Source organism: Oncorhynchus kisutch, linkage group LG10, assembly GCF_002021735.2.
Source record: "Oncorhynchus kisutch isolate 150728-3 linkage group LG10, Okis_V2, whole genome shotgun sequence".
Classification (NCBI taxonomy): Eukaryota; Metazoa; Chordata; class Actinopteri; order Salmoniformes; family Salmonidae; genus Oncorhynchus; species Oncorhynchus kisutch.
The window spans coordinates 57,300,076-57,325,379 of record NC_034183.2 but is presented as its reverse complement, the minus strand read 5'-3'; the positions used below and the strand labels follow the sequence as shown (position 1 = coordinate 57,325,379).

The 25,304-nt window shown below is 42.8% G+C and overlaps 2 protein-coding genes across 28 annotated transcripts in view; one reads left to right on the top strand and one right to left on the bottom strand.

The window, feature by feature from the left end:
- Positions 1-25,304, top strand: part of LOC109897613 (glucosidase 2 subunit beta) — a 40,094-nt gene that overhangs the window by 2,920 nt on the left and 11,870 nt on the right. For 2 of the 4 annotated variants that reach the window (XM_020492128.2, XM_020492129.2), the window contains exons 10-18: positions 2,868-2,951; positions 3,123-3,299; positions 3,402-3,492; positions 3,700-3,769; positions 3,980-4,069; positions 4,194-4,268; positions 4,385-4,484; positions 4,735-4,897; positions 5,824-6,392. In XM_020492128.2, the coding sequence (XP_020347717.2) occupies positions 2,868-2,951; positions 3,123-3,299; positions 3,402-3,492; positions 3,700-3,769; positions 3,980-4,069; positions 4,194-4,268; positions 4,385-4,484; positions 4,735-4,881 (834 nt within the window). In that variant the 3' untranslated portion in view covers positions 4,882-4,897; positions 5,824-6,392. Of the gene's footprint in view, positions 1-2,867; positions 2,952-3,122; positions 3,300-3,401; positions 3,493-3,699; positions 3,770-3,979; positions 4,070-4,193; positions 4,269-4,384; positions 4,485-4,734; positions 4,898-5,811; positions 6,393-25,304 lie in introns of those variants that run through there. The other 2 variants (XM_031834142.1, XM_031834143.1) reach the window with 2 other exon arrangements.
- On the bottom strand, positions 6,076-24,943 carry LOC116375867 (ELAV-like protein 3). Of its 24 annotated transcripts, none has more exons than XM_031834153.1 (8): positions 24,393-24,943; positions 17,261-17,480; positions 16,983-17,086; positions 14,503-14,656; positions 13,129-13,357; positions 12,922-12,975; positions 12,509-12,547; positions 6,076-11,640 (listed from the first exon to the last, which is right to left on the bottom strand). In XM_031834153.1, the coding sequence occupies exons 1-8, from the start codon at positions 24,408-24,410 to the stop codon at positions 11,313-11,315; spliced, it is 1,146 nt and encodes a 381-aa protein (XP_031690013.1). In that variant the 5' UTR covers positions 24,411-24,943; the 3' UTR covers positions 6,076-11,312. The 24 variants fall into 24 exon arrangements, with proteins under 24 accessions (XP_031690013.1, XP_031690011.1, XP_031690005.1 ...); XM_031834151.1 differs by having other exon boundaries at positions 6,076-11,661; positions 17,261-17,477; positions 24,393-24,841; XM_031834145.1 differs by having other exon boundaries at positions 6,076-11,661; positions 13,129-13,354; positions 17,240-17,480; positions 24,393-24,836.

Genomic DNA, 25,304 nt, shown 5'->3' with positions numbered 1-25,304 from the left:
CGATAACGAAGAGGTAGGAGAGAAGCCTGACTACGGAGATGGGGGTGAGAAGATGAAGCGTACTTCATGAGCTGTAACTGAAAAACAACTGGCATTTGGAACATTTGAGGTTAGGGAGAAGTGTTTGCGTTGTTAAGGATCTTGCTATCTGGATCAAATGATCTGTTAGCTAGCCAGAGAAATGTTGAGCTACATTAGCCAACTTAACTGATCAAATAATTGAGTTTATGGTGTGAAAATTGGCTGCCTAATAAAGTCCAACGGCTAATGTTAGTTAGCTAGCTAACGTTAGTAACCTAACCAATTTGCTATAGTATTAACTGGTAACGTTATACCACTCCTTGCCGTTCCTCAAGTTACAACGCGTTAGTTGCTTACTGGACCATGGCAATCTATGTGAAATGGTTAATTTTCAGAATTAGAGAATTGGGTGAAAATGAGGTGTTGCTTGTTAAACAGTAAAGTGGAGCTGGGCCTGGCTTAAGCTGGATGTCACTACAGATGTGAAAGGAACACCGCACACTTTCCCACTTTCTCACTTTTTCAATACAGTGGATGAAAGGGGTATGCCAGGTATACTCTCTGCCTGAAAGAGATCAATTATGCCAACAAAGGGTATCATGCTGTGTTGGCACATTGTAGAACAGATGTCCACAGGCAGGAAGTGTACAATGTAATAATGTGCAGTGTAGCCCAAAGATATTGCTTTTGTGTTGAACTTGACAGTAACACGTGTGAGTGAGGGGGGGATTTCATTTTTTTACTCAGTGAACATTATTTTCACACATGTAGCCTTGTGCACTTGATCAATGTCTACTATAGTGGCCACTATAATGGAGCAAAAATACTGTAGAAGGCCTGTTTGTTTCATTCTATTTCTACTTTAAGATTGTTTCCCAAGTGCAATATTTACAGTTGAAGTTGGAGGTTTACATGCACCGTAGCCAAATACATTTTAACTCAGTTTTTCACATCCTGACATTTTAATCCTAGTAAAAATTCCCTGTCTTAGGTCAGTTAGGATCACCACTCTATTTTAAGAATGTGAAATGTCAGAATAATAGTAGAGAATCATTTATTTCAGCTTTTATTTCTTTCATCACATTCCCAGTTGGTCAGAAGTTTACATACACTCAATTAGTATTTGGTAGCATTGCCTTTAAATTGTTTAACTTGGGTCAAATGTTTCAGGTAGCTTCCCACAATAAGTTGGGTGAATTTTGGCCCATTCCTCCTGACAGCTGGTGTAACTAAGTCATGTTTGTAGGCCTCCTTGCTCACACACGCTTTTTCAGTTCTGCCCACAAATTTTCTATAGGATTGAGGTCATGGCTTTGTGATGACCACTCTAATACCATGACTTTGTTGTCCTTAAGCCATTTTGCCATAACTTTGGAATTATGTTTAGTCATTGTCCATTTGGAAGATCCAAGCTTTAACTGATGTCTTGAGATGTTGCTTTAATATATCCACATAATTTTCCTCCCTCATGATGCCATCTATTTTGTGAAGTGCACCAGTCCCTCCTGCAGCAAAGCACCCCCACAACATGATGCTGCCACCCCCGTGCTTCACGGTTGGGATGGTGTTCTTCAGCTTGCAAGCCTCCCCCTTTTTTCTTATAAACATAATGATGGTCATTATGGCCAAACAGTTCTATTTTTGTTTCATCAGACCAGAGGACATTGTCCCCATGTGCAGTTGCAAACCGTCGTCTGGCTTTTTTATGGCGGTTTTGGAGCAGTGGCTGCTTCCTTGCTGAGCAGCCTTTCAGGTTATGTCAATATAGGACTCGTTTTACTGTGGATACAGATACTTTTGTACGTGTTTCCTCCATCTTCACAAGGTCCTTGGCTGTTGTTCTGGTATTGATTTGCACACTTTGCACCAAAATACGTTTATCTCTAGGAGACAGAACGCATCTCCTTCCTGCGTGGTCCCATGGTATTTGTACAGATAAACGTGTTACCTTAAGACGTTTGGAAATTGCTCCCAAGGATGAACCAAACTTGTGGAGGTCTTCAATTTTTTTTTCCTGAGGTCCTGATTTTGATTTTCACATGATGTCAAGCAGAGGTACTGAGTTTGAAGGTAGGCCTTGAAATACATCCACAGGTACACCTCCAATTGACTCAAATGATGTCAATTAACCTATTGGGAGCTTCTAAAGCCATGACATCAATTTCTGGAATTTTCCAAGCTGCACAGTCAACTTAGTGTATGTAAACTTCTGACCCACTGGAATTGTGATACAGTGAAATAATCTGTCTGTAAACAATTGTTAGGATAATTACTTGTCATGCGCAATGTAGATGTCTTAACCGACTTGCCAAAACTATAGTTTAACAAGAAATTTGTGGAGCGTTTTAAAAGCGTTTTAATGGCTCCAACCTAAGTGTATGTAAAATTCTGACTTCAACTGTAGCTGTGTGTGTGGTCACAAGCAAATTTTAAAGGCTGTTATGGCCATATTAATGTTTTCTTCTCAGGATTCAAGTGTCATTTGCAGTAAAGTCTAGGCAATAAGTACATTTTATTGCTCTCTTTACATTTTTTTGCTGTGAGTTAGGTTCACAATAACCACTTTCTATTTTAGAGGTTGACACATTAATGAAGTCAAATTGATCTTGCTATCCCAAAGCATTTGCATTTACTTGTTTTGAGTTGCCCAGAAAATCCATTAAGGTAATTTGTCTTGTATCAAGATATTCTGACTTGTATCCAGCCTTTGTAGGTTAAAATGAGCACATGATCTGCCAGTGCAGTAAGATGTCTTATTAAGATTTAAAAAAAAAAAAAATATATATATATATATATTATTTCAAGATGTCATGCAATTTTTCTGATTTCCTAATCCATTCCTGCAGGGATTGCTGGGAGGAGCAGACAAAGTGGACACGTCTACATTTGAAACTGTGTGGAGCGGTATCAAAGACAAGTACCTGTCAGAGGTCAGCACCACATGAACACTTATGTTCCACAGTCATTTCCGTATCCTAGTAGAATGGTCTGTGTCCTGGAGCCTCAGATTGGGTGTCTAGGCTGGGTTACTGTTGAGCACTTTGAGAAATGTGCTTTAAAGGGCTATTTAAGTGTGTGATTTGGTTGATGTGACCGTGTAGGTGTCTCAGGGCCAGTCGGAACCCCCTGCCCCAGTGGAGACCCCCCAGGAGGAGTCCAGGGACTTTGTCTCTGACCATGACTCTGACCACTACCCTGAGGATTACGCTGGAGAGGAGGAGGAGGATGTGGAGGATGACGAGGAAGATGATCACGACGAGGAGGAGGAGGAAGAGAAGGTAGTTGGAAATCCTCATATTGGAGGCGGAAGGGCCTGAGCTAGGCTAGTATTGGCGAGCTTGGGTGGTCAGTTGTCCCAGTAACGCATGTTTGCTTATCAGGTCCCTCCCACCGTGCAGACCCCAGAGAAAAGAGAGGACGATGAGGTGTCCATGCCACCGTACGACACAGAGACCCAGAGCCTTATTGATGGTACATACAGTCATCTGTTTTACAATCTGGGCTTAGTCCCGCACTATCTTAAACAGGGACACAATTTGTGTTTGTCTGAATATACAAAGTAGGGGGTTCAGATGATATTAAGCGTAAATGTCTGAATTGTGATTTTCCGTGCTGTGGAATTGTATGTATCATTGGTCTGTCCTTTTGAGGTTGCGCTTCGTTGTCTTTGTTCCTCAGCTGCCCAGAAAGCCAGGGATGATTTTGATGAAGCTGAAAGGGCTCTCCGGGAAGTGGACGATCAAATGAAGTGAGATTGCAACCGCAATGCTTAATCTCTGCAACAACTGTATGTTAGTCTTTGCAACACAAAAACTACTCATGATGATACTCAACATGCAAACACTACACAGGCATACAAGTACAGGTTGTATTATTAGGTTTGAAAACACAAATGAATGTACCCTGTGACTGCAAGTCAATCATTAATCTGTGATCCTGAATGTATTTCGATCTGCAGGAACCTTGAGAAGGAGATTGGTTTTGACTTTGGGCCAAGTGCAGAATTTGCTTACCTCTACAGCCAGTGCTATGAATTATCCACAAGCGAGTACGTATACTTCATCTATCTTTGTAAATACCCATAGTCTGTCTATGCGTTCGTGAGAGATGTGAAACCGTTTGAGTCTACCAAAGATGAAATCGAAGACTCTGCCCCGCTTCTTTTTCATCAGGTACATCTACAGGCTGTGTCCATTCAATAGGGTCTCCCAGAAACCTAAGTTTGGGGGTTCAGAGACCAACCTTGGGTAAGAACCTCTTCACTTAATTTTACCGGAGCCTTTAACTGTTCAAGTGACTGTGGTCCTTCTAAAACTGTTAAGATTATTAGTGGTCAGTGTCTCTGTCTCTGTCCTCGTTGTAGCTTGTGGGGACAATGGGCTGGTCCTGAAGGCAATTTATACTCCGTGATGAAGTATGACCATGGGCAGGGATGCTGGCAGGGCCCCAACAGGTCCACCACAGTAAGTCTATCTTCTCAGTCCACTTCCCTCCCAGCCCAATGCTGCACCTTTATGACAGTCTAATATGCTGAGAGCATATGAAGAGTAAGTCAAATCATGTTTCATGCGGTGCTGGGCAGGGATGCTGTGTGGGGAATTGGCATGATAATTCACACTAAGTGCACAGGTCCCTACTCCTGAGGTACTGTTGACCCACAACATATCCTGTGAATATAGTGAAGGGTTAATGTTGTCCCTCTGTGTGGGTCAGGTGAAGCTGACTTGTGGGAAGGAGACGGTGGTGACGTCCACATCAGAGCCCAGTCGCTGTGAGTACCTCATGGAGTTCACCACCCCCGCCGTGTGCCAGGAGCCAGCCAGCCTGGATGAAGTACTGCACGGACACACAGAGCTGTAGTGCTCCCCACCAACAGGTAGCTAGCTACAAGCCAGGCCCATTGAACTTATAGAGCAGTGGAGTACTTTATAATTACATGTGGATATCAACTTTTTATAAATACTGTACACAGGCCTGGCATGGTAATTGTTTAATCGTGTACCCTACAATTATGGACAGCAACCACTGGGGGGGGGGGGAAATGACATTCATAATCGTTTTAATACATATATTTTTTAAACTTCAAGTTGTCTTTCAATCATCACTACTCTGCATGTCTGTCTTGAGCTTGGCTCTCACTAGCTTACTTAAACATTGTATCAACTGTTGGCTCCAGCACACATAGTTGTATTTGTGTTAAGTGGAGAAGTGTTTAGGTGTTTAGTCAACATTTTGCTGCATTTATCTTCAAATAGATCTGACATAAATGGCATTCAAGTCCACCTAGTTGGATGAGCCAATCTAGATAATGCTTACTTCCCTCATCTGGTTGAGTAACTTAACTCTGGTCGAGTAGCTTAATTTAAAACAGTGCAAATAAGTGTAGGCCATCATTGTTAATAAGAATTTGTTCTTAACTGACTGGCCTAGTTAAAGGTTGCATTTAAAAATGTAAAATAAATGAAGTGCTAGCTACTGTACACAAAGCAAGGAGACACAAGCAAGCAGGAAAATGAGAAGACACCGAAATAGAAGATGTTAACGGGACAAAGGAAGACCTGCATTGTGCAAGGAGCCAGTCTTGACTTGTTAGGACATCCTTGCACATGTATTTGATCATTTTTACATAAAAATGATTAAGTTGGTAATTTCACGATGGCAAAAGCAAACATTTTATGAGAAGGCACTGTGCGACATTTCCAAGCGGTCAAAACCATTTTGTTTCTGAGGATTTCTTGTCACGTCTGCTTGAAAATAACAGTAATTTCTCTCTCCGGTTTCTCTTTATGGACTACATGCTAGCCTCACCCTGTTCTGCAACAACCAGCTGCTGCACTCTGGCTTCACAAACTAGGAGATGAAGATTCAAAATGGTTGCATGTTCTTTACTCCTACTTGTCTGTTGCTTTAACTTGTTTGTCTAGGTTTAATGTTTCAATTAATTTAAAAAAAAGTGTCATTCCATTAACAAAAAAAGGAAGTAGAATTTGATTATGCTGAATAATTTTCTCCTGTGTTCTACTTTGCCAATCAACAAAAGTTGTACTGTATCTAAGCAGGATAGTCAGTATGTTAACTATGCTCTGTTGGCTCTAATACTACAGTAGATGATTATGCCAATGATGTGCATTATGACGATGCTGGGCAGTTTGTCTTATGCGCATCAATGGGTTTTCATTGTTACCCTCTGGAAATGACAACGCTCAATGTCATCTTGTAAAAACAACATGGGTCACTCAGATTTGTAACCTTTTATTTTTTCTGGCATGTAAAGTACAAATAATTAAACAATTCCATGAAAAAGTCTTCAAGCGTCTTCAGCTGAAATCCCAGTAATAAATATCCTAAACTGAAAGGTTTATTTTCTTTTACATTTTGTCATTGTTCATTTGGTCATGTTTGGAAGTATGAGATTTTGATATCTTCCTACTGACATTGATACATTGATGCCAGTAGATCTGTTTTGATCATTTTCTCCTTTGATTTGTTCTACCATTCCAGGAAAATGTTGTAAGAAGAACGTCACTAAGTTACTCTTGTGTCCCCTCTTCTAAATAAATAGACACAAAATACAGTTGGTCGAGAAACAGAAGAACCACTGACCCCTTTCCTATAGGAGTAACCCCCCAACGATGCTTTCCTCCTGGCTGCTGTTGGAACTACTGTACATGAGATGTCATGTTGGAGTTTGGTACTATGGTCCTTCTAATAACTACAGTAGTTCTGTTCATCAGCTGTAGGAGGGAAAGCATGCTGAGTGCACATGGTGCCTCAGGCACTGCCTAAGGTCCAGGCTCTGCCTTGGAGCCTACAATAGGCCACACCCCAGGCCCAGCCCATGTCCTGACTGACACTCCCCAGGGTTCTCAGTGGCTGGAAAAACAAGACTGTGATTAGATTAAATAATCAAAAGGTTTTCATTTAACAAGACAAACAGAACACAGGCAGTAAAGGCATAACATCTAGCACACAGCATGTATGTTTATACACTTCAATTAGTTAAATATAGCAGTGCATTCTTTGACTATGGAGAACATTTCCAAATCGTACTTCTAAAGCTGTTTTTTAATCTATTTGTTCCCTTTTTAAGAAAGAAAATGTAACCACAATTTTGGCAAACTTAAAATCTTTTAAACTTGCAAATATAATGAAATAAACCATAAATATACACAAAACATACTTTATACGAGGCAATAATAATAAATAGTTTTTAAGTTAACAATAAGTTAAAACTACAAGCTTAAAGTCGCCCAAATAATACAAGTTTGTTGGCGCTATCTTGAATTTTTTCTGTTTAAATTATTTATGTTGCAACAAAAGCTACCACAGACTTTTACAAACACAATTGAACACGTTTTGATTGAAATAAATTTCTAACTAAGTCTAAAATCTGCATATACTAAGAACTGCAACTAATTAAATAATGGAATGAAGAAAGAAAAAATACCCAATCAAAGCAACCAAATGAAATCTTGGACCCATGTGTGTCCTATATGGTAACGTCAACAACACAAATACGCTAAGTTAACATGTGAGTCTTGATATGTAAAAGAAAATCAAATTACAGGAAAAATAATATTCTAAAATCGACGTGGGCTAAAACTGATGATATATTAGACAGTATCCCTTTCAAGGTCTTTTCAATTAAATTGCTCTTTTTATTCACCCAATAATATGCGGTTAGTTTTAGCTTGCATGTTCAGAGCACTAATCCGGGGCTGGGATTGTGGACATTTCCAGAGCTCTCCATCGGTGCTTGTTTGATTCTCTTTAATGAATCAGTGCATTAACACTTAGATTTTTTTACATTTGATCCTTCCGCCTTTCCCCACAAACCATTTCAGTGTGATGTTTAATTTCTTTTTCTTTTAAAAAATATATATATCTTTTTGTTCTCAGTCAATATAAAAACAAAGCACATTGCACTTACTGTTCCATAGGAAAGTTTTTTTGTCTTTTTAGATGATTATTTATTGTTGCTCAAACGGTGCAGTACATTTGTCTCCTGCCATTGTCCTTGGCTCTCTACCATACATAGGTGTGGGAAGAGAAGAGGGTCTCTGTATTGGCTGTGTAAGATGGGACAGTTTGTTGTTGCTCTAGTCTAGGGAGTGGCCTAGGGCCTGTTGTTGGTCTAGGGTGTGGGGAAACTGGGCTGGAACTCTACTCCATATCACCAGTGGGACGGACTACTTCAACTGCAGCTCAACAACGTGGCCTATTTGCTGTTCTGTTCCCAAGATTCACATCTGGTCTCTTAAAGTGATGCTGTATCAGTCCTACTGTGCTACTTTCTCTTGAGTATGGGCACAACTAATTGAATAGGGAAGGGAGGTGTGGAATTAGATTATGACAGGGTGTTAATGTATGACATTTCATGTTTGTTTTGGTTGGCACACCACCAATATACTACTGGGGCACAGTAAGAAATGGAATGGTCAGAGTTAGACAGAGGCTGAGGGTTCAACTGAAACAATGCTGTCATACTCTGATTAATTGGATTCCTGTTGTGAGTGGATGGTGTGAGTATTACAGTATTGAGGTTCAAGAGACACTTGTGTGGAACTGTCGTGGTTTTTGCTGAAAGGTGAATTCTTTGTTTACATTGTTGTAGGTTTGTGGTAAGCACCTGTGCAAATGGGCTAAATTATATCTACTCAACAGATATGTTAACCAAAAGATATTAGTCCATTCTGATATAATTTGATATGAACAACAGATATTTCTGCAAGCGCTATGGGGATTTAAAATGATAAGGGATCTTCATGCAATAAATGATAATGGTTTATAGAAGAATTATCAGGGGAGCCGTTAGTAATAGTATAGACTGAATTATTTCTTATTGACACTCATATTCCAAATTCTTTGGCGAAATCTTCATTTAAATAAACCTAATCATCTTTGCATTGAAAGGACGCTTTATTGAGAATCTACTTCAAGCCTTTCTGTTTCGAACCAGCCCAAGGTGTCTGTGAGGACAAATCATTGGGCCTAACTGACTGTCTTTACTGCAGCCTGATTTAAGTGTCTCCTGTGAAAGCGATAACACTTCACTGTACAATCATTGAAGCAACACTGAATGTACGCAACTTCAGAGGAAGTGATATGTGTTTGTTTACACTCAAAGATGGCAGTATTAGTAATGCAGATTTGTCTCTGTGACGTTTGATGCCTAATCATTGAATTGGTTTGTGTTGATGTGTATTTGTTCTATTCCGATGTCTGTGTGTTTTTCTTTTGTTTGCTATTTCAATAGTTTGTTTATGGGTTGTGGTTGAAAAAGTAAGGTTGTGTGAGAACTTTTCTTCATCGCCCCCTTCCCTCGACCCCCACCTATACACCGCATGCACGCGCTCATCCCTCTCTCAAAGATCAAAGGGCTTAAAATACAGCCATGCGGTGTCCCAGTTTTAAGAATCTGTAAAAATTCAGCACAAGGTCTTGTTCATTTTGTATATATAAAAATAGATGTATCTCTAAAGTAATCCTTTCAAAGAGATGGTTGTCCTCTTTGGCTAACACAGCGTTATTTAGAAAAGCAAAAATGTCTTGAACACACTTTACCTTATTTCATCTATTATATGCAGATGTCTTTATATTGTAATCCTATCTCTCCCCATGAAACGTCTTGTCAGATGTTTCTAACAGACAGTCGCCAAGACTATTTTGTTGTTATATTTTCATCAAGGGGTGTCATAAATTATTTCCATGGGTTTGTTGATATTTTTTCAATTCCAGCTAGGTGATAGTGCCGATCAGATGTTGCAAATCAACAAAAAAAATATTTTTGAGTTTCCAATGTGAGATAAACAAACTTGTCACTGTTGGTTTCTGCAGGCTTGGTTTCTTCTATTTTGACAGGGCAGGCAAGGTTATAATGAGAGTGAATAGAAACGGATTCTCAGGAGCTTCTATAAAGTGTCATATACGGGGTCTGAAGGAAACTGAGGAGTGTTTAGTAAACTGAGGAATAGGCAAGAAGCTGTCTCACCCTCTAGGACTCAGTGAGGAGATATCACTGCTCAGTCATGACGGAATCTCAACCTAAGTCAAAACTACCGTCCTCTCGATCTGATCTGTGCATAATGGTGATGTTGAGCCTACTTATCCAGGCCAATCATTTCCACTGAATTGTAAAAACCTTTTCATTCCCTTGGAGGGGTGTTATCTGGTTGGGTGTTTTGGTAAAGTGGCTCTGTGATTTGGTGAAATGACTGCTCTAAACTCACGCTCCCTAGTCTCTCAGAGAATTGTACATGAACACTGTCTCCATGGGAACACTAGCTGGGACAATGTTCTACGTTGTTCACACAGACAACTCTGCTTGTGGTGGAATCCATCCATTCTACTCTGAATAGAAGAACCAGAGTGAAAAAAATAGATGTCAGTGATGTGTTGTTTCCCCCCCCTAACAGGGCTGATGTGTGACTGTGTTGTGTAGTGAGGGTGTAATTCTGGTGGCCTTCAGGCTGCTTGTCTTTGTGACCAGTATCTGTTCAGTCTGATAACCTAAATCGTATGGGATCTGTCCTTATTAGGGTAGAGAAACTGCCCTAAAGCTAGTCACAACCTACCTAATGTTGAGCCAGGAAACAGTAGTCAAAGTTTCTAGAAAATGCTTACATACTCGGCTATTATAACCACCTTAAATATTGAATATATAGTTATATTTTAATATATGTATATAAGAGAACACTGTTTTTAATTAATTTTCTTTGATCTAAAAAAAATCACTGATTCAAAATGCCCAAGTGTAAAAAAAAGTGACTACACTCTCTCCAGCAAGATAATGGGATAGTTCGTGGGGTAAGAGTTTGGGGTTTAAATTGCACATATTTGTAGTTCATTTTAGATTTTTGATCATTTTGTTTCAGCAGTTTTTGTCATTATTTGCCTGAATTCAATCAAAGCACTCAGCACACATTCTCTGTCACATTCATTAGACTGTCTCCCTCATCGAGGCCTCTTACCCCCCACCCCCAGAGACCAACTACCCAACACACCCCCACTAATTCAATCCAGGCAAACGTAGGGAAGGACTAGCATGTTGTGTAAAGAGAAAAGAAAAACTCTACTAGTGTATTTGTTTGAAACTCTGACTTTGTATGTTTGAATGTGTAAATATGTATGTCTGATAGTGTGTGTATGTATGTGTATAGGGCTGTGTATGGGTGAGTGTGCATCAGAGAGAGAGACTCAGTCCAGGCCCATGTAGAGTGATAGTAACAGGGAGCTCAGTGGCGCTCCCTGCTGGCTGAAGGAGCTGGCGTCAGCTAACAGCTCTCTCTCTCTCAGGCCTTGTGTTGCTTGCTGGTCTTGAAGGAGACCTGCAGCACGCGGTCTCCCAAGCGGTAGCCGTTGAGACTAGCGATGGCCATGGCTGCCTCGTCGTAGTTGGTCATGGTGACGAAGCCGAAGCCCTTACATTTGTTGGTGGTGAAGTCACGGATGACCTTGACGTTTGTGACGGCGCCGAAGGGCCCAAACAGCTGCCACAGGACGCTTTCGTCAGCCTCGGGCGACAGGTTGTAGACGAAGATGCACCAGCCGGCTCCGGTGGGCCCTGTCAGGTTGACTCCCGCCAGGCTGGTCATGCTGTCGATGGTGATGGGGGAGAACCTAGGAAGAAGAGAGGGAGAACTACATTGGGTGTCATTCTGAAGTTCCACACAGCAATCATCTCTCTATATACTGGCCATGTTTCTAGCTATGATATGTGCTGAAGGCTTGGTAGTCGGAGGGGCATGGAGTCTGTCTGGTGACCCAATCGATCTCCATCCCCACTTTTTCTGCAGTGAGTAGATAGATAAATATATGTGTGGGCAGGGTACCACAGTGGTTCCAGACTACCTGCTTCCACACAAAACAGCACACTGCTTCTATGACACAGAAACACCCACGCTCTGCATATTTTAGTCATAGTCTCTGCTGACCAAAGCCTCTGCGAAGATTAGACACAGAAATCACAATGTTTAACGGAAATCACAATATTGAACAAAACACAGAAACCTAGAGAGGGATGAAAGCAAATTCGAATCAAATCATAGGAAAATTGGAGCAAACAGAAGAAGACGCAAACTCAATCTGGTATGTCCATGCTGGCGGAATAAAGGGGACATGAAAGCAAAACCGAAACTGATAATGTTAGTTCATAAAGAAATACACACACATCAGATCCATTACGTAATCAAACCAAAAGAAAGAACCAAAAGATTATAAACAAAGCCATGCCAGAATACCCTGCTGTTAGACAACCCTAGACACTGCATATTTAGATGTGTTATACTGTCTGGACTGGTTGTTACATAACTTCTCAGTTTAATGGGCAGTGTGAATAGGGAATTAGGGAATATTTTCATAATCTGTCATTTCAAGGTGAAGGCAGCAGGTGGTATTCCAGTCACTTTGTTTGAGGTTTGTTCTTAGGCATGGATGGTTTTTTTTTTGTATCTTTTTTTATTTGACAAAGTACACCTTTGGCATTTACCTCTTGACTCCGTAGCTGGCGTTTAGTAAATTGTCGAGTCTGCAACGCAAGAGGGAGAAATGAAGGGGGTGGAGACGTTAGTGGTGAGGTCTGAGAGGAGGAAGGCCTTTTAACATGCTGCTCCTGCTCCTCTGCCAGCTGGCCTCCAGAGGGCGCCCTTCACTGTACTGTAGAGGAGCCGTCTGTCTATCCCAACAGCAACCCATCACAGAGCTCACTTCCTAGCCTTGGCGAACCACAACAACGCACTATGCAAATCTGTGTGTGTGTGTGTGTTGGAGTTCTGCATTATCTGATTCATTTAAATGTAATTTCGTCATCTTGTTTAGTAGATACTATGTTATTTGACTGGTTTGGAGCACTTTGCTTTGTTTTCATTTGATTTGTGCTTTGATACATTGGGGGTCTCTTACATTGGTTTTGTGCTGTTATTTGGATCTGGTCCCTTTCCAAATGGAGGGATGAGGCTGCAGTTTAAAAGAAAGTCAAGAAAAAAGAGGGAGAGAAAGAGAGGAAGATAGGGTGAGCGAGCGCCGTAGTGCTCGTTCCAGCAGGGCAGGTGTGTCGGGTCAGATGACAGACAGGTCAGAGCAGGGATTTGGTGGTGGTGGGGGCAGTACCTGAAGCGCTGAGTCTGGTGGTGCAGAGGGCCAGTGTAGCGGCGTGCAGCGGTCTGGTACAGCTGGGTGAGCAGGGCCTGGCCCGTCTTCTGGCTGGGGTTGTTGGCGAACTTCACCGTGATGGGTTCGGCTGCGCCCAGGGGCTTCTGGCCATTCAGGCCCTTGATGGCCTCTTCCGCCTCGTTCCGCTTGTCAAACCGGATGAAGCCCACTCCTCGCGATATACCTGCTCCGGGGTCAGAAAGAAAACTAATGTTAGCACCTGAGGGGTGAGGAGGGGTGAGTCATGACTCTGACTTGGTCCAATGAGATGGGAAAGGTTAGAGTAGGGTTACAGTTGGTTAGGGGGAGGTAAGTTAGAGTAGGTAAGGATAAGTCCGTGGTAGGTCAGGGGTATGTTAGAGTAGCATTAGGGAAGGTCAGGGGTACGTTAGACTAGAGTTAGGATAGGTCAGGGGTATGTTAGAGTAGAGTTAGGGTAGGTCAGGGGTATGTTAGAGTAGAGTTAGGGTAGGGTAGGTCAGGGGTACGTTAGAGTAGAGTTAGGGTAGGTCAGGGGTATGTTAGAGTAGAGTTAGGGTAGGTCAAGGGTACGTTAGAATAGGTCAAGGGTACGTTAGAGTAGAGTTATGGTAGGTCAGGGGTATGTTAGACTAGAGTTAGGGTAGGTCAGAGGTACGTTAGAGTAGAGTTAGGGTAGGTCAGGGGTATGTTAGACTAGAGTTAGGGTAGGTCAGGGGTATGTTAGACTAGAGTTAGAGTAGGTCAGGGGTATGTTAGACTAGAGTTAGGGTAGGTCAGGGGTATGTTAGACTAGAGTTAGAGTAGGTCAGGGGTATGTTAGACTAGAGTTAGGGTAGGTCAGGGGTACGTTAGATTAGAGTTAGGGTAGGTCAGGGGTATGTTAGAGTAGAGTTAGGGTAGGTCAGGGGTACGTTAGATTAGAGTTATGGTAGGTCAGGGGTACATTAGATTAGAGTTATGGTAGGTCAGGGGTACGTTAGATTAGAGTTATGGTAGGTCAGGGGTACGTTAGATTAGAGTTAGGGTAGGTCAGGGGTACGTTAGATTAGAGTTAGGGTAGGTCAGGGGTATGCTAGACTAGAGTTTGGGTAGGTCAGGGGTATGTTAGAGTAGAGTTAGGGTAGGTCAGGGGTATGTTAGAGTAGAGTTAGGGTAGGTCAGGGGTACATTAGATTAGAGTTATGGTAGGTCAGGGGTAGGTTAGACTAGAGTTAGGGTAGGTCAGGGGTACGTTAGAGTAGAGTTAAAGTAGGTCTGGTGTATGTTAGAGTCGGTCAGGGGTACGTTAGAATAGGCTAATGGTAGGTTAGAGTAGGGGTCAGTTGTGCCAGAAGTGAGTTAAGGCTGTACCTGTAACCTGGTCCACCAGGATGCGGGAGGTGATGATGCGTCCGTACTGGGAGAACAGCTGCTCCATGTCCTTCTGGGTCATGGTCTTAGGCAGACCGCTCACATACAGGTTGGCATCACGGATAGATGCTGAACTGGGACGGGCGTACGATACCTACAGCACATCAATGAAACACACATTTTAATACTGATATCAAATCAAAGGTTTCCCATATCTTTACTGTACATGAAACCATATAGTCATTTTTTTATTTACCCAGGTAAATTGAGTGAGAACACATTCTCATTTACAGCAACAACCTAGGGGAATAGATGAATGATCCAATTTTAAACTGGGGATGATTAGGTGACATTATGAGGGCCAGATTACCAGGGTTAACACCCCTACTCTTACAATAAGTGCCATGGGATCTTTTAGTGACCACAGAGAGTCAGGACACCCGTTTAACATCCCATCCAAAAGACAGCACTTTACACAGGGCAATGTCCCTAGTCACTGCCTTGGGGAATTGGGATATTTTTTTTTAGACCATGGGAAAGAGTGCCTCCTATTGGCCCTCCAACACCACTTCCAGCAGCATCTGGTCTCCCATCCAGGGACTGACCAGGACCAAATCTGCTTAGCTTCAGCAACAATCCAGCAGTGGGATGCAGGGTGGTATGCAGGGTGGTATGCTGCTGGCCTTGTAGCCATGCATGAATATTCATTTTACTCGTCTTTTTTGTCAATGTGTGTGACTGTTTTTTGGAATGCTTTGTGACTGATTGTGTCCACCGTTGTGCAAAGTTAACATTAGTATTCTATGGTGAGACTATAGTGTGACTTAGATTGATTATGAAAATGTCTACATATTCATGCGTTGGCGTGTATGAAAGCCAGTGAGAGAGTATGATAGATAGTGAGAGTCAGTGCATTGTTGTGAGTGGTCTGCCTGTTTGTTTCGGATGGAGGGAAAGGGAGCGAGTGTTGCCAGAGATAAGCTGATCTCCCCTCCATGTCCTGCCTCTTTCCTTTGTTTCCAGCCTCGAGGGAGAACAGCTCCACTGGCAACCAGCAAACAATATAAATAGATCACAAGACAGCATCCCGACTATCAACTCACTAAAACATTCACTCCTTATTATATAAACACATACTCGCATATACAAGTACAGTATAACTTGAATGAATGTGTTTTAGATATAAAAATGGGACATTTCTAGTGACAGTGAACATTTAGATTGACATGTCCAGACAATATCGAGTATTATCATGCCTCGCACAACACATAGCCAATGGATGTATTCGGCCCATTGGGTGTAGAGAGTAAAGTTTTCCTCATTCTAAATGGTGCAGTGAGTGTGCAGGACTCCAGTATTGTGTACAGTGCGCGTGGACAGGGTGTGTGATGCAGTGATTAGGGGTGCTAGAGAATGGGAGAGGGGTAGCGGAGGCTTCCCTATAATTAACCCTCTCCCTTTCTCTCCTACAGTACAGATGGTGCCTGCAGCCCATATGGCCCCTAATCCTGCCATTGGCATTCTGCTCCCCAAGCTACTCCCTACCCTTTACTCCTCCTGCCCCCTCCCGCCATCTCACAATGCTTTGGTGGAAATATGACATTAGCTTGGTCATTGTTTTATGGCTGTATAATATTCATTGATTTTCAAAATAGCCCTCCTGATAATATAAAATATATATATATATATATATATATATTTTAACCATTGTAATAACAACATTAACAACAATATCAATAACAACCACAAAATGTATACATTTTCTGTCATTTATATCGGCCCAATTATTTTGATATCATATTACTAACAGTAGTAATAATATTATTATTGCCCCCTAAATACAATATATGTGTATTTGTACAGTAACGTAACTGAAATAATGATGAACAATATGATTGCCAACTCCAACAGCCCAACCCAGCTCCTGATGCTGTTGACTCTCTCTGCCCCAGTCTTTCAGAAGTCTGATTTGAACTAAGCCTGCACTTTATCCCAATCTATGATCTACTTTGATCAGGTGGGAGGAGGGGGGCCGGCGGGACGGATGGAGTAGTGTTTAATCTGCCCCCCTCACCTCCTCCCCCTCCCGCTCCTTCCCCCCATCCATATTGGGGACAAAGAAGCCCCCTAATTAGGCCAGATTGGAGGCAGATGGGGGAGCCTGAACTGACCCCCGTGCCCCACAGTGAGACTCCCTGATTACATTTCCATCACAATCACCTCTGCATGCTGCTAGCCCCTTGCTTTCTGACCTCCACTCTCCCTCTCTCATTTCTTGTTCTGCTCACTTCCTTTGTTCCTGCGACCCCTCCTGTTTTTTCCTCCTTCCCCTCTTGTCACGTCTGCCTCTCTCTGCCTCTCTCGCCACCTCCCTTTCTTTGAGTTGCTCCCTGCCTTTCTCCTGGTCTTCCGCAGTGTATTGAAGCAGTGAAGATGGAGAGTGGCGCAGGTTGAAAAGCAGGAAGGACAGGTGCTCTTACCTTAATTGTTTTGGTCTGCAGTTTGAGACCGTTGAGAGTGTTGATGGCCTTGTCTGCGTCATTGGGATCCACATAGTTTACGAACCCATAGCCCAAACTCTGGCCTAAATCGTTGAAAACAGAGATCGATAATGGTCCTTTAGAAACTGCTTTTACACCAAAATAACTGTACCAACAGGTACATATGCTGTATGTGATTATTTGTTATCCTCCAACTAGAAATATATTTGGTTTGTCTGTCTATTCATCAACTGTACCTGCTGAAGCATCATGAATACCTGTAATCTTGTCTCGGACCAGTTTGCAGGATTCGATCTCTCCAATGCTACCGAACAGGCTCTTGAATTCCTCCTGGGTCATGTTCTGAGGCAGGTAGTTGACGATTAGGTTGGTCTTGCTGTCGTCTGTGGCACCGTTGGTGCTGATGACTGGCCCGTTAGGCAGGCTGGTTCCGCTCGGACCGTTGGACACCTGGGTTTCCATGGTGCTGATTATCTGCTGAGGAAAAGGAAGAATATAAAACCCTGTGTACAAATAATATACATCCGCAGTAATAACACACAGTAGAGTAATGGTGGGCTGTTGTTAGTAGGCCTTTAATATAGGCCCATTGAATGAATGTCCGCTCTGTCATTGTCAGCTATGGAAGAGGTCAGACATCAGCTGAGGGGGTGGAAGGATGCTAGGCAGGGATAGCAGTAGGCTACACACAGACCCCTCTCTACCCCCCCCCCCCCCCCTCCTCCCCTGCTCTTTCTCTCTTCCGCTGCCTCTGGGCCCTGCAGATGTCACAGTCCTTTTTCCCCGTTTCCTCCTCCCATCCCCCAGCCTCCATCCATCCATCCATCCATCCAGCCACAGGGTCAAACAGCATTACATCATTACAGGGTCCTAAGTATTGGTGGTGGTGGGCCAGGTGGTTCAGTGGGCTTTGGGACGGGGAGGTTGACATGGCAGACAAAAGAGAAAGTGACATTGTCTAATCTGCTCAGGCCTAATGTCTCTGAAGGCTGTCATGTAGCCACATGGAACGTTTCAACCCCAAAAATACATTCTGGCTTTTAGTGTGCTCACCTTCTTTTGTAAGTGCGTGTTTTGTGACTCCGACTCAAACTTGTTTGTGCGAATGGATGGAGTGAGTGAGTGTGTATTTGTGCCCACTAGAGGTGTGTTGGTGTCATTGTGTGTTGCTCTGGAGTACACCATGTTGCTTCATTTGACCCACAGGGGATTGTCTTCATGGAACAGCTGTGTGTGCAGGTCAGAAACTAAACTTCCCGCTATCTCTCCTTTTCTCTCCCTCTCTCCCTGCTCCAGCTATTCCATTCATCCGCTCCTCCTTTTCACCATTCTGTCTCGAATATAACTGTCTTTTGACAGACTGTGTAAACAAGCTAGTACAAATATGTCCTCCCTGTACTACTGGCCTCCTGGGCTCAACCCAAACTGATACAAATATTTTGGCTCCCTGTCCCATTTCCTGGTATAGTGTACCTGGGAAGTGTGGTTTAAATAAGTACCATTATTCAAGCTGGTATCTGTGAGCCTGGCTGGCATGGTGACTGCAGGTCTCTGACTGGTGGGTGTTATAAGGCGTCTACCGCCAAAGCTCCAGAGGTCTCACAGTGTAGCCTAAGCTTCAAGAATTATTTGAGGAAGATACAATATTACCAGCGGTTTTACTACTGTTTGTCTGTTGTTTTGGTTATAGTCTATGTTCGTCATTTTCCCTTTTGCGTGGCAGGGTTTACTTTTGATGTTTATCCATTCAACTTAATGGAGGAGACTGAGTAGTGTTCCTTTTCCCCTGCTATGGACATATTACCCTAAAAGCATTCATTTCTTTGATGATATTCCCCCAGCCCTGTTGTAGCTCTTAGTGTCCCCCATCTTGTTTCCCCCCCCTCCGTGCTCATGCCCCTCTCTGTCTCGCTCTCTCTCTGTCTCTCTCTCTCTCTCTCTCTCTCTCTCTCTCTCTCTCTCTCTCTCTCTCTCTCTCTCTCTCTCTCTCCTCCTTCTAACCTGATTTCTGCCTTGAGCTGTACCTTGAACCATGTTGCCCAGGTAACAGCGGCTTCAAGACTGTTGCTAATGGCTGGCTGACTTTTGGTTGTGTGTGTGCGTGTGTGTGCGTGCGTGCGTGTGCGCGTGGACAGAAAGATAGAGGCAGAGAGAACGACATAATCCATCTCTGTTGGGCAGATATTGTTTTTCTCCATGTATTAATGTTCGATGGCTTTGCGGAAGCAGAGAATATTTTTAAGTCAAATTGACATTGACAGGGAGAGAACATCAGAGGGAGAGGAAGCGGGAGAGGGAAAGGGAGTGAATTATGACAGCCTAAAAATAAAACACTGCAAACACACATAGCTAAGCAGCACATGAGAGCTGCTGCAAAGTAGACTAGCCATCCATCATACAGTACACATGTTATGGGCTTCTTTGGTCTCGACTAGAGCGGTATGATCTGCTGATCTAGGGACTGCACTGGAACAGAACATGGACAAAAGGTTCTACAATACCCAGTTAAAAGATCATCCTTCATGCATAATGGGAAAGAACAAATAGTCCACATGGGTATGATAAATAGATTCATAAAATACATCTATCTAATATGTGTCACCATGTAACACACAAACATCCGAAACTAATAGAAATATGAATATTTTCTGAATTTACCACAGAACGGACCAAATATTACAGCCCTTTGCAGAAAGACACTAAATCCCAGCAAATTTGACTTGTCAACTGAAATAGACCTCAGTGTGGCAGTCCAGGCATCCACAGTGACAAGTTCCAAAGTTATATAATTCCCAGGCTCAGACTGGCCACAGAGACACAGAGGGAGAGACTGGCTGACACAAGCAACATCTAACATCACCCTGAGATCTCCATGCCAACAAGCAGGAGGATGACAAAAACAGAATAGAGTGCTTTTAGGATGCTACAAATAGAACAAGTTGTAATTTTCATCAGAACATGTTAGCCTTTACAAAGAAATTAGTGGAAAATATCAACTACATCCATAACAATATCCAAGTACTGATATGGCAAGGATGTAGGCAATTACCCATCAGGTCATAGATAAAGGCCCAACCAGCCCACCTCTGATAGGCTAATTCTGTTAATGAATTCTGTTGCTAATCATGATGAATGACAACAAAGAGAGTAACCACACACAAACGCATTAAACACACAACCCCCAACACTTTCAGATTTCTGCTGTTGGTTGGGCCAGCTCTTCTTCTCCTTGTCCCGGCACTAGATGTGCCTTTCTTTTTCTATTTCTGGGACCTGAGAGATCTCCCTTAATATTTAATGGACTGCATCATCAGCATCGCCTACACATGGACCCAGACTCGCACGCAAACAAGAGCCCAGAGCCCTACCTCCTCTCCTCTCTCTGCCTGATGAGTGGAGTGAGCACAGCACACAGACCACCTACACTTGACAATGCTCAATTACAAAACACAGCAACATTACATGACCCAAATGTAAATACAGATACTGGCAGCGTCGTCTTCTTCAAATTGGCTTTCTCCTTGTCTATATACATGACTGCTGTTGCTTTCCTACAAATGGAAGATGAAGACCTGTCCTAAGAGGAAAAGCAGCAGTCTGCCACATACAGTATTCAGGCCAGCTTTTGTCATGTCCCGATAAAGGTCAAAGCATATGATGTGATTACCCTTTACGGAAATCACTGTAATTGTATCAGCCAGAAGACTGCGTTCAGATGGAACTGAGATTCTCATGCTAGGCCTCATTGTTCCTAAGTGTACTAATGGGAATCAAACACAGGTCCATACATTGGAGTCAAGACTGCTCTCTACATTCTAAAAAGGGACTTGTCAAAAAGGTTATTTCCTGTTGGCAACAACACCATCAGAAAATAATAGGTTCTGAATATTTCATGTTATTTAGGAGTTGTTGGGTTCTCTTTTTCATCAGTAAAACCCTATTGCAGACACCGTTGTACCACAATACAACCCGCCTAAAATGGTAGTGCATTACTCTCATTTGAGTAACTTGAAAACGAGGAAATACATTTGAAAATCTAATTTCATGGAACCACCAAAGACAGGGGATTCACTAAACTACGGTTTAGCTCAAGAGAAAGGCCTCGATTTTCAATGCTTTTTTTCTCTTTCTCATCCTGGTTTTTAAAATATACATCAATCATTCTTTTGGAAGGCCTGAATCACAAGTGGATTCTAGGCTGGGGTTGTAAATGGGCCTTCTAAATAACACAGATTACAGGATTATCCTAAACAAAAGGCATTAGCCACACTCTCTACAGCTTAAAGGGATCATGGTGGCAGCTGTAAAACAACAGGACAACACAAGTCACAGCCCAACACTCACAACCTTAGCCTTCATACAGTCAGTAACTAATGCTCTGCACTAACACTCATTATTAATAGGTCTATATATATCGTTTTCTTTCAGTGTTATATTAGGAAAATCTGATATTTTAAAATAATTTCCCCGTTTGTCAATGCATTTTATGACACAGACATAAGCCATGTTGCAAATTCCCTGTGAGTGTGTTTGTGTGTGTAGCTTTCGTTGAAACCAGGGGCGCTATCCAGAGTGCTGAAGTAGGGAGTGGCTTTCAGGCGATTCCGTTTGAGGCCAGAATGCATTGTCCAAACCATCGAGCCTTTTCTGTGACATTTCAAAATGCTTCCTTCGCTTCTTTTCACGCATTTAAAAATGTTCGCATTTATATTACACAACATCGTCTACCCCTTCCCCTTATTTTGTGAAAACAAGACATGTGCGCTCTGTAGGAATTCACAAACCCTAGCGCCTTTTTGCTGAATAAAGGTATTGAAACAACCAAACAAAAGAGCCACCCGTTCCTCCTCTTCTCGCGCGCAGAGACTATGGCAGCTCTATGAATATTAATGTAAACAGTAGCGCTTTGTGTCATGGCCAGGGGCTGCAGGACGCTCCGGGAACAATGAACGCCACAATTGCCAACATCATTTCGCTCCAGTAAGTCAATCATACGCCTAATAATAATAACAATAATAATGTACAACATATATTTTTAGGACATATTAAGAGGGAAAAATCCAATTCGGCTTACAAAATGATCTTCGCTCAGTTTAGTAGATATTTTCTTTGTTGCTGTATTATTTCCACGACCATGGCTGTCAATTACTTCAATTTACGGGGACAGTAGTAGGCTTGGTTATACCATGCATGACTTTCGTGACAACATGGCAATTGAGGTCTCTTATTCTTATGTAGGCCTACGAGTCTATTTCAGTTCCCTATCTTGAAGTAAATCTAGAGTATTTCAAAATAAATCGAAATCTATTTAGGCTAAACCTGATTTTGCCCTCTTGATTTTCTAGACGAAATCATTTGACAATACATGTAAATACAGGATACATCTTATATTATAAACTCATAGTGTCAGTTCTATTTAGGCTCGTTTACACTTGGTGGCCTCTGCTGTCCTTGTCCTTGAATCGCGGAAGTGCCCCGGGAAGGTTATCTGACTCATCTGTTTTATTTGCTTGGCACTGCGGTACAAGCAATGCTCACGGAGGACTGCGGAACATGTGGACAGGAACTATAGGCCTACGTGCATGACGCTGACTGGGCTCTGGGCCTGCCTGTTAGCCCAGCTCCACGGGCAAACACTGATGAAATAGAAATGGGCTACTATTCAATAAGGACAGCTGAAACATACTGAGGCTATAGGTCTAGGTAATTATCAAGTGGACTATCGATTGAAATAATTGCATTATTATGATCTCAAAGATTTAGGACTTGCAAAATAAGTCTGCTCTTCAGTTTATAAACATGGTCGTGCTCGTGCTATATTATGTAGGCTACTAGATTTTATTTTGGGCCTACACGACCATCGCAGTAGGCTACCAAGTCCCATAGAATGGTCATTCGATCATTTATGTTGGCCTATAATGCGTATAATTTCTAAATGGCCGTATTTGTGTTTTTGGTTGCAACAAATTATTATATCCCTTTGGATATTGTAGCAGCCTATTGTTTAAAATAGAAAATGTGGTTCTACCTGCACCTGTCATTAAAATCTGTAAATTAAGTCGATAGAACATAGGCACAAAGCCTACCTGATAAATATATAGCATTTTATATAAAGCATAAAAAGTAGTTATTTAATCACATTTGATATATTTAGCTTGCTCCTTGCACGCCGGATTTACTAAACCATGAGAACAACACAACGGTAAATCATTCCACCTGCTGACAGGAATAAATTGGAGGCAGCGTCATTAAGTCAAGAGGATGTTTGGAGATGAAAGCTTTGAGACCAATAGCCAGCGCGTGCCATCATTACGCGCTCGAGTCCAGCAGAGGCACGCCCAATTCGGCCGTCGGCTATGAGCTAGGCTAATTTAACGCTGCTAAGGCTACATAAACCCTTTAACAGGCGTGATTCAAATGGGCGCTAGTTTTTTTTAAATAAGTGTTATGATGGATGGGTAAAAATGGGCTCGTAAGAAAAGAAAACGCTAGTCGCCATCCCTCGTTTCGCGGCCTCTGAAATTTCCATCCCATTTACTCCGTTGCATCGCAACAAGAACCCTTAGGAATTTTGACTTGCCTGATTCAATCCAAACCAATGTATCCGTAATCCCCCCCCCCCCCCCCCCCCCCCCTCACTGAGTGACTCGACCCTTTTTCTTTGCCTTGCTCTCGATGGGCCCTCAGCCTCCGAGGCATCATGTTTTCTCTCAGAAATCCGTCTCAAGCATCCATGTGCTGTGCCAGGCAGGGCAGGCGGAGAAAGACATTCCTCCCCCCACCACTCTCTACGCCGCTCAGCAGCAGCAGCCGCACGCGGCCTCAGCACCCTCTGCCCCCTACGCCCTTATCGAAAAATGTGTATACAAATAATGCAGCCATGGATTTTGATATAGTCTACTGGGCCTATGATAAGCAAATATGTCGTCCTCTATAAAATGTCAGAATAAAGCATTTTGCTCTCCAGCGTCGAAGATGCAGGCAGGGATGGAGCCTCGCGCAGGCAGCCGTGGCGCATCGCTCAGCATGACATTACTAATTGCCAGCATCGATCGTTAATCTTGTCAAGACAATATCCCATAACCGCGTGAGCAGTAGTATAAGCCTATTTAGGCCACTATATCTTACAAATATTGTGTGTAATACATGTGTGCTTGTTTATACCAGTATTGTAGCTAGCTAGCCTATCAAAGATACCATATTGTATCATATTCAATATGTGTATATATACATAGGGCTATATGCATTCATGTATATATGTTTGTGTACAATACAATCAAGTGCAAAACAAAGGGACTGCGCTCCAGAATGTAGCCTATGCAATGCATGCTGCTGCTACAACATCCACCATCCTTGCAAATAGAAGAGAAAAATTAGGCATATACGTACAGTAACCATTCTTGACATACAATGAGAGTGATCTAGGTCCTTCTTCGTTTCGCAGGTCTTCAAGCCGTAGGTTGAGTCAATACTATGATCTGTGGTCTTTATATTAGCTGGCCTGTGTATTTACTGTGGAGAGGCCCGTGTCCAAATCCAAAAAGAAAAAAAAGAAAAAAGGAAAAAAGACAATGTTCACCAGGGGAATCTCAGCCCTTGGAGATTGGTAGGTGTCCTCTGTAGGGGGAAAATGAGGAGAAAGGGGTTTTCTTCAGGATGATGATGAAGGAGAGCTTTCTCTCCGAATGGCGTGGGCGACAGTTCAGAAAAAAGAGAAGCAGTGATCCCCAGCAGGGTGTGTCCAGGGGAGGGTGTTGTGGTTCGGCTGTGTTCTGTGTGTAATATTCCCAGCTCCTCTTGCAGTCTCCTTCTGTGCCTCTGCTGCAATGTTCTTCTTTTATGCGTCCTTCTGGCTGGCAGAGCGCGCTCCTGATTGGCTAATTGTGCAGGGAGGGTACTACACCGCAGCCATTGCAATGCGCTCCTCTCCCATTATCCCCTTCAGGAGAGATCACCAGAGCCCCCCCCCCCCCTTTCTCCTCCCATCTCACTGCCCCCCTCCCTCCATCCATCCCTCCACTCCCTCCTTCTCTCTGCTTTCTTCCTGCCTCCCCCTCTCCACACACACATGCAGAGCTGAGTGAATAGAGCCTCCACCTGCACTATCAGAACAGATGGGTGCAGCAGAAGACAGTAGCTTTCTCTCTCCGTCTCTCTCTCTTTCCCTACTCTCTCTACATGTCTTTTCTTCATCCCTAATTTTCCCTCGTTTCCCTCGTATTGGACAAAATCAGTGTTTTAGCCTTTGTCCTTGTGAAAAAAGGACTGTGTGTGTACATTTGCACAGGGAGTCTACCATTT

Excerpts from the sequence above, each read along its gene's own strand:
- LOC116375867 (XM_031834144.1), bottom strand. Across the intron at positions 12,976-13,128 it reads CACCAGACTCAGCGCTTCAG|CCTCATCCCTCCATTTGGAA; the intron begins GTACTGCCCCCA and ends TTTAAACTGCAG. Across the intron at positions 11,662-12,508 it reads GCCAGCTACGGAGTCAAGAG|TTCTCCCTCTCTTCTTCCTA; the intron begins GTAAATGCCAAA and ends CACCCAATGTAG.